Below are 8,813 nucleotides of genomic sequence, written 5' to 3'. Positions count from 1 at the left end.
CGGGGCCGCGAGGGGACGGGGGGCGTTCGGCGCTTTCGGGACGGCGGCGGCGGTTCTTCCTCTCGGGGTCGTTTTCTCCCCGGATCCCGGATGACGCAGGCCGGGGTTGGGGCGCGGCCGCAGGGCCCGCCCCTGTTCCCGCGGCGTCCGTTATCCCCCGGCGGCCGGGCCCGGCATCTCCCGCGTGGCGTGGGGTTTTCTTTTGTAGGTGAGAGTGGTTTGGGGAATCGAGGCCACGAGCGGCGAGCTCGGATCTGCGATACTTGGCAGGAAAATGCGAGGCCGAGGCCCTGATGTTGGAGGTCACGGTCAGGCAGAGGAGATGGCCTTGGACCGTGGTCCGTTCCCTCCTCCCCGGCTCCAAGCGCCAGGCTGCCGCTGTGGGCAGAGCGAGCTCGTCACCCTGGGCTCACCGTAAACGCGCCAGGGGAGCTTTATACCAAGAGCCCAGCAGCACATCAAGGACATTAAAAATCCCACCAGCCTCAGGCTCAGGATTGGTGTATTGTTTTTGATTTTTTTTCTTTTTGTTGTTGCGGTTTTAAGTTTCCAAAGTGATTTTAATGTGCATCTAGGCTTCAAAAGTCTTTGGGGTAGGGCTAGGAAGGTGGCTCAGTGGTAGAGCGCTTGCCTTGCATGCATGAGGCCCTGGGTTCGATTCCTCAGCACCACATAAGAAAAAAGCCGGAAGTGGCGCTGTGGCTCAAGTGGTAGAGCGCTAGCCTTGAGCTGAAGAGCTGAGGGACAGTGCCCAGGCACAGAGTTCAGGCCCCACGACCGGACCCCCCCCCCAAAAAAAAAAGTCTTTGGGATAGTAGAGTTTCTATTACATTGAATTGGCACTTCTGTGTGTGTGTGTGTGTGTGTGTGTGTGTGTGTGTGTGTGTTTTGGTCCTGGGACTTGAGCTCGGGGGCCTGGTGCTGTCCCCTAGCTTTTACACCCAAGACTAGTGCTCTACTACTTGAGCCACACCTCCACTTCCAGCTTTTTGGTGGTTGGAGATGAGTCTCATGGACTTTGCTATCTCATATCTCGCCTGCTGGGTAGCTGGGATTTTAGTCATGAGCCACCTGTCCTGGCTAAATGACTTTTTTTTTCTTTTTTTTTTTTTTTTGGTCGGTTATGGGATTTGAACTCTGGGCCTGGGCACTGTCCCTCAGCTCTTCAGTTCAAGGCTAGTGGTCTACCACTTGAGCCACAACATCACTTCCGGTTTTCTAGTGGTTTATTGGAGATAAGAGTCTCACCGACTTTCCTGCCGGGCTGGCTTTGAACCATGATCCTCAGATCTCAGCCTCCTGAGTAGTTAGAATTACAGGCGTGAGCCACTGGCACCCAGCTTTAAATGACTTTTCTTGGAGAATTCTTCCAAACCATTTCTTTGCAAAAAATTGGAACAGCAGCAGTCAGTTTGCTGAGCCAGTCAGAGGCATGTAGTTTTGGTGCTGGGGATTGCATCCAGGACCTACAGCAGGTGTTAGTCTACTGCAGAGACAAGGTTCTGAACAACTTTGACCAAGTTTTCAGCAATACGCATTGTCAGTAATAAGTACAAAATGGGTGTTGCAAAGAGGGTATTTGTGCTTTCCTGTCTCCAGTACCTCAGCATGGTTACTAGCCACCGAGGGGCCTTTTTTTTTTTTTTTAAACTTGGCTGTTAATCACTAGAGAATAGGTAAGAGTTCTTCAAGTGGTTGACAAAAGATGTGAGAACAGAAGCAGCCGAGCAGTATATGTAGGTGTCTGCTATTTATGCGAGGGAGGACGGTACTTGCTCACATTAATTGGTCCCCACATTTTCAGGGAAAGGTTCTTTGGCATTTGACTACATTTTGATGTATGTCATGTCACACTTTATTTTGCCTCCTTTCTACTCCTGAACATAATTGATTGGCAGAGAATTTTAAGTGGCCGCTGAGGGACAGCCTCCCTCCAGCCGTTAAGAATTGCCAAGACCAGGGGTGTGTGGTACGTGTAGCGTATATCCCTGCCAAAAGCAGTTTGGAAAGTTCTTAAGCTAAGTGCAAACCTCACTGGCATTATCTTTTGTCTCTAAGATCCTTGAGTAGTTTAGCAGTACAGCTCTACTCAATGGCAGATGTAATAAATTGGTTATAAACTATTTGGTTTAGCCTACACAGTGATTAAAATTGTGGGATAGTTTCCAACTTACCCACACTAGGATTTTGGGTTCTCACCACCATCTTTTTAAATCATTGCTTTTCTTGAAAAATCTGGACTTGGGTTCACACGGAGCCTTCTTAGCCCAAGCAGTACTGAGCAGAGGCAGCTGGTCTTCCCTTGCCTCTACTTACTTGCTTCTCTGAAGATGAGCCTGTGCTGGCTCCGTGGGACTGCAAGCACGCAGCTTGTCTCTGAACAGCGGCCCTGAGCTGTGCCCTGCCCCCTCAGTGGAGGTGAGAAAGTCTGCCCCTTTCTCTATGTCCTTAATCCCCTGTGTTGAGTGGGGCTAGGGTCACATTTAGTTTTCCTAAAACTAAAGGTTTTACTTAGAAGAATCACAATATGTATTCTCAAAAAACAAAAAAAGGGCTAGTTGCTCTGGATATATCCTTTGAACAATTGTGTCTTCTGTGGAAAGTTACCTCGAAGGTTACTAACTGGAGCAAGCTTGGTTGTACTTGGCTTAACAAAAAATGGGGAGAATTTTTAAACTTGAAAGCAGTTTATAGACATATGAGCGGATATAAACAAGTATGCAAATATGTATGAAATTTATATGCAGAACTGATATTTGTTCATATAGGCCATGATTATTTAAAAACAAAAAAGTATGTCTTACTGTGTGATATGGTTGTAGCTCAAGGCTCTAGGTGCTCTACCATTTGAGTCACAGTGCCACTTCTGGTTTTTGAGTGGTTAATTGGAGATAAGAGTCTCATGGGGACTTTACTGCCGGGACTGGCTTTGAACCACAATCCTCAGAGCTCAGCCTCCTGAGTAGCTAGGATTACAGGCGTGAGCCACCAGCGCCCAGCTTTGGAATGTTCTTATATAGACTCTTTTTGTTAGAGTTGGAAGTTATCCAGATAGATTCTAATGACTTTAAAAGAGATGTAAAAAATCCCCAGTACCCTGGTTAGACCTGAATTAGCCCCTTCATGGGCAGTTGTTAGGGTATTTTTGGCTACTAAATACAAATATCTGTGCGAGAGACCAATAGAGCCACCCAGTGAGGTAGCGTGGAGAGCAAGGGTGGCAGGGAATAGCTCTCTTTCTCTTTCAAGGCAAGACCATGCTTGTCCTCAAAAAGAAGACCAAAGAGCTAATGAGTATCTGTGACATGCATTGTTTTAGGTTAAAAAGTTTGGTTGGAGGGCTGGGAATGTGGCTTAGTGATAGAATGTTTGCCTAGCAAGCTTGAATCCCTGGGTTCGATTCCTCCATACCACATAAACAGAAAAAGCCAGAAGTAGCACTGTGGATCAAGTGGTAAAGCACTATCCTTGAGCAAAAGAAGATGAGGGAAGCTGGGTGCTGGTGGCTCACGCCTGTAATCCTAGCTACTCAGGAGGCTGAGATCTGAGGATCGCGGTTCAAAGCCAGCCCGGGCAGGAGAGGAGACTCCTATCTCCAATAAACCACCAGAAAACCGGAAGTGGCGCTGTAGCTCCACGTGGTAGAGTGCTCGCCTTGAGCTGAAGAGCTGAGGGACAGCGCCCAGGCCCAGAGTTCAAGCCCCACGACCGACAAAAAAAAAAAAAAGAGAAGATGAGGGACATGTCTAGACCCTGAGTTCAAGCCCCATGACCACCCCCCCCCAAAAAAAAAAGAAAAGTTTGGGGCTAGTGAGTACCATGCATGCTCTAAATTTGATATCCAGCTTTACACTTAAAAAAGTATGTCTATTCACCATATACACATGCAACCGATTCAAAAATGTTTACCCAAGAAACATCAAACTTGTTGCATAATCATTTTAGATGCAAACCTAGAGCTAGTCCTGGTGGCTCATCCTGTAATCCGAGGTACTTAGGAGGTGGACATGGGAGATTCCCTGCCAGACCTGGAAAGGAGCATACGAAGAAGCGTGCAAGGCTGGCACATGGCGTGCGTGGCAGAACTCATTACCCTTGCTACCCTACTAAGTTTTATTCTTCCATGCAGTGGAATTTCAGAGCCTTGGCCACATGGCCCCTGAACAGCAGGTGTTAGAACAAGAATTTCACTTCTCTCTTGATAGCATAACACAGGCCTCAGATTAAGCAGCTAGAATTTAGACATTTTTTTTCTACACTCAAGTCTGTTTTTTACTGTGAGAGATACTTCAACTGTTTTGTTTGCATTCTAACTTAATGTACTTTTCTTTGAATAAAGGCAGATGGGCCAGTTATGGTACAGGGGACCATTACAGGATTGACTGAAGGCCAGCATGGATTCCATGTCCATCAGTTTGGAGATAATACACAAGGTAGGTTTTGCGCTACTCTCATGACAACGGTTCATTGGTGGTTATTAAGGTAATGAGTTGGGTAACCCCCGTTTAAAAGGCCCTCCCCACCTGTGTCAAAATAACCCCTAAGATTCTCATTAGGGAATTAACTACAAAACTGTAGTCTTTGACTATTTTAAGTGGGATGAATAAAGAGGAAAGGAATTGATATTTTTAATTGTGCTAATGGGATTGAGGGTTCTTAGAGTGCAGTAGAAAAATAAAAGCAAAAAGTTAAGCAGTTTCTGGTTTTGTTTTTGTGCCGGCCCCAAGCTTGAATTCAGGGCCTGGGTGCTGTCCCTGAGCTTCTTTTGCTCAAGGCTAGCGCTCTACCACTTGAGCCACAGCGCCACTTCCAGCTTTTTTCTTTTTTCTTATGTGGTGCTGAGGAATTGAACCCAGGGCCTCATGCATTCAAGGCAAGCACTCTACCACTGAGCCACCTTCCCAGCCCCTGGCTTTTTTTTTTGAGTAATTTATTGAGATAAGAGTTTCATGGACTTTCCTCCTGCTCTGGCTTTGAACCATGAGCCTCAGATCTCAGCCTCCTGAGTAGGTAGGATTACAGGCATGAGCTACTAGAGACTGGCTAAGCAGCTTCTTGTCTTAGGTAATCCCAGTGTTTTCATGCTGGAGTCAGGAGTGGGCACTTCAGGTACAGGCTCTGATTTCTATGCATTATACTATATAAGAATATGAGATTTGAAGTGGAACAATAATTTGATGTAGGCTAGGAAAAGGTGACTCATTCCTGTGCTTTTTACCTCCTTGGGAGGCTGTGAGATTGGGAGGATCACGTTTTGAGACAGCCCTGGCAAAAAACTTTCTGAGACTTCCCCCATCTCAGCAGCAGAAGCTGGACATAGTGAAATGTATCAACCTACCTATAGTGGGAAGCATAAATAGAATCAAGGTCAGGACTACGGGGCAAAAAGGGAGACCCTGTCTCAAAATAACCAGAGCAAAATGTGCTAGAGATGTGGCTGAAGTGGTAGAGTGGCAGCCTAGCAAGCTTGAGGTCTTGAATTAAAAAGCCCTGAAAACTGCAAAGAAAAAAATACGTTTGATACAAATTGAGGACTCTTGGTGCTTTGGATATTGTTTGACCTTTTTCAATTTGGAATTAGTAGCAAGTTAGCAAAAGTTCATGAGTTAAATTGCCTTTAGTAACATTTTGTCATTTTGAGTAGTAATTTGAAGTTTATACTTCATTTTTTGTTAGAAGTGTGTGTGTGTGTTAGAGAAAGACAGTGTCAGGATTTGTAGCTCAGGCTGGAATCAGTCTTTTGAATGATGGGATTAGGTATGAGTCATTGCAGTTGGTGTTTAATGTACCATAATTTGGTTCCAAATAGTTACTATGAAGTTTGATCCATTCCAGTAATAATAATATTCCACAAGTTCCCTCTGCCTCTGGTTTGGAAGGTGCATAAATGTTTTGTAGCTTTGATTTGTTTAAGCTACTTCCTGAAACCTGCCTTATTTTCTTATTTCCTTGTCTGGGTAGAAGAATCAAGAAACCACTGTCATGAAAGATTTCCTGCATTTCTGCTATCTGGGATGCAGGTGGCAAACCTGCCTCTTCTCTAGGGTTTTGCAAGGCAGAAACCTTGGCCCTAGAACATGAACCTTGGTTCTACCTCTACACAAGCAAAGGCCATAGACAGGAGGGCTGCTTGGTGGAATGGTACTGGGAGATAGCTTTTTTTGGGGTGTGTGTGTGCAAGGACTGTGTTCATGTTTGAATTTAGGGTTTCTCACTACTAGTCAGGCACTCTACCTTCCACTTGAGCCACACCATTAGTCCTTTTTTGCATTATTTTTGAGTTAGGGTCTTTTGTGCTTTCTTGTATAGCTGGGGAGACAGGTGTGTGCCACTGTGCTCCTTCCCTGTAGCTGACACAATGGTGAGTATCAATAGGCTCAACCATTGGTTTAGAATGGCGTATTATGAACATTTTTTTTTTTTTGTCGGTCGTGGGGCCTGAACTCTGGGCCTGGGCGCTGTGCCCAGCTCTTCAGCTGTAGACCAGCACTCTACCACTTGAGTCTCAGCCCACTTTCTGGCTTTTTCTGCTGATGTGGTGCTGAGGAATTGAACCGAGGGCCTCTTGCATGCAAGGCAAGCACTCTACCACTGAGCCACCTTCCCAGCCCCAAACATATTGTTTTTAAAAACATCTGGGCTGGCCTTCAACCATGATCCTCCAATCTCCTTGTCCCAAGTAGCAAGGATTACACGTTTCAGACATCAAGCGTGGGTGAGATAGCTTTTTTTTTTGGTAGGTCATGGGGCTTGAACTCTGGGCCTGGGCACTGTCCCTGAGCTCTTCAGCGCAAGGCGAACACTCTACCACTGCTCTACCACTTGAGCCACAGTGTCACTTCTGGTTTTCTGTTTGTTAATTGGACATAAGAGTCTCACGAATTTTCCTGCCTCAGCCGGCTTTGAACTGTGATCCTTAGATCTCAGCCTCCTGTGTAGCTAGGATTACAGGCATGAGCCACCAACGCCCGGCTTGTAATCATTTCTTGAAAATCTTTCTTAAAATTAGGGATCATAATCATGTGATTTTCTTTTTTAAAACTACAGTACAGTGTTGAAGATCAAGCCTCACTTCCTTAATTTAGCATGAAGAGGTGAGAGCTCATGCTATAATCCTAGCACTGGGGATGCCGAGGCAGGACGATTATGAGCGAGAGGCCAGTTTGGTTACATAGCAAGACTGTTTCAAAACACACAAAAAAGGAATAAGGCATAACCATTCTTGATTCTGGAATTTGGGTTCCTAATTTAGCTTTTTTTGGGGGGGGGGTGAGAACGTTGGTCATAGGTCTGGGCTTGTGACCTGTCCCTGAGCCTTTTTGCTAAAGGCTAGTGCTATACCACTTAAGCCACCGCTTCACTTCCAGTTTTCTGGTGGTTAATTGAAGTCAAGAGTCTCACAGACTTTCCTCCCTGGGCTGACCTTGAACTGTGATCCTCAGATTTCAGCCTCCTGATTACTTGCTTGAGTCATCAGTGCCTGGCTCTTAACTGCTTATTTTTATTTCTTGTAAATAGGTTGTACCAGTGCAGGTCCTCACTTTAATCCTCTATCCAAAAATCATGGTGGGCCAGAAGATCAAGAAAGGTAACAAGATGCTTGGCTCTTATATAAGGAGGCTGGTGGCTGGGTGGGCTTGTAGTGCTTGCAGAAACAAGAGAAAATAGAGGTAGGCTCCCTATGTTGGTTTTTACATTTGTTGTCTCCCATACCATTCCCCCATGCCCAAATCAGTGGAATGGCTCTCTATGGGTAAAGTAATATAGAATACAGAAAATGCCATGAATACCATAACCACAAGCAAAAAAATCATTTGAGAAGCATAGGAAACTTCAATAGATAATGAAAAGCAGTTGAGACTCCCATTTGCTTGTGTATCTTTTCTGAAGGCCTTTCAGGAAAATATTAAAAATAAGATTAATTTGTAACACAGTCTTAGCTTCACTCTCTCCGGAACTAACATCATAACTCAGTAGCTGAGTTTCCCTTTGGTACTTACATCTGAAATTTAAGTGTGCAGAGCATTATTTTTGTAGATTTCTATTACCTAGTTGAATAGCTATTTTTAAATTTGTGTTCCCAAAATGTCAGTTTGGCAAAGTGATCTTTCTGAATATATTTTCCTCTTAGCCCACTCCTTTTTTTGTCGGTCCTGTGGCCTGAACTCTGGGCCTGGGCGCTGTCCCTCAGCTCTTCAGCTCAAGGCTAGCGCTCTACCACTTGAGCCACAGCGCCACTTCCAGCTTTTTCTGCTTAGGTGGTGCTGAGGAATCGAACCCAGGGTCTCATGCACACAAGGCAAGCGCTCTACCACTGAGCCACCTTCCCAGCCCCTCTTAGGCCACTCTTATGGAGTCTTGTTAAATTTTAGTTAGCACATGAACTGTCTTTGGTGTGACGTAGACACTAGTGCTAATTGATCTGATGCTTTTTCAATGTTAGACATGTTGGAGATCTGGGCAATGTGACTGCTGACAAAGACGGTACAGCCAAAGTGTCCATCAAAGACTCAATGATCTCACTCACAGGAGAGTGTTCCATCATTGGCCGCACTATGGTGGTAAGTTTTCATACAAAGGAGGATATGCATAGTTTCTTCTAATGTATAATATTGTACTTTGGATCAAGACTTCATGATGGTTAGTCCTAATTTCTATAAAGATCCATCTAAATTGTACTTGTAGTCCACATTAGGACAGGTCATTATTTTATTGGATGATTCTAGAGATGAATTAATATATTTAGTTCAGTTAAGAATACTGCTCTAGGGGCTGGGAAGGTGGCTCAGTGGTAGAGCGCTTGCCTTGCATGC

The 8,813-nt window shown here is 45.1% G+C and overlaps 1 protein-coding gene across 1 annotated transcript in view; it reads left to right on the top strand.

Moving 5' to 3' along the window:
* Window positions 1-8,635, top strand: part of Sod1 (superoxide dismutase 1, soluble) — a 9,158-nt gene extending 523 nt beyond the window's left edge. The window contains exons 2-4 of the mRNA XM_013027521.1: window positions 4,340-4,433; window positions 7,519-7,588; window positions 8,444-8,635. Of these exons, the coding sequence (XP_012882975.1) occupies window positions 4,340-4,433; window positions 7,519-7,588; window positions 8,444-8,603 (324 nt within the window). The 3' untranslated portion in view covers window positions 8,604-8,635. The remainder of the gene's footprint in view (window positions 1-4,339; window positions 4,434-7,518; window positions 7,589-8,443) is intronic.
* Window positions 8,636-8,813: the final 178 nt, after the last annotated feature.

This window comes from Dipodomys ordii, unplaced genomic scaffold (assembly GCF_000151885.1).
Source record: "Dipodomys ordii isolate 6190 unplaced genomic scaffold, Dord_2.0 Scaffold104, whole genome shotgun sequence".
Classification (NCBI taxonomy): domain Eukaryota; kingdom Metazoa; phylum Chordata; class Mammalia; order Rodentia; family Heteromyidae; genus Dipodomys; species Dipodomys ordii.
Note: the sequence above shows the minus strand (reverse complement) of the source record. Positions and strands in the feature narration are given on the sequence as shown.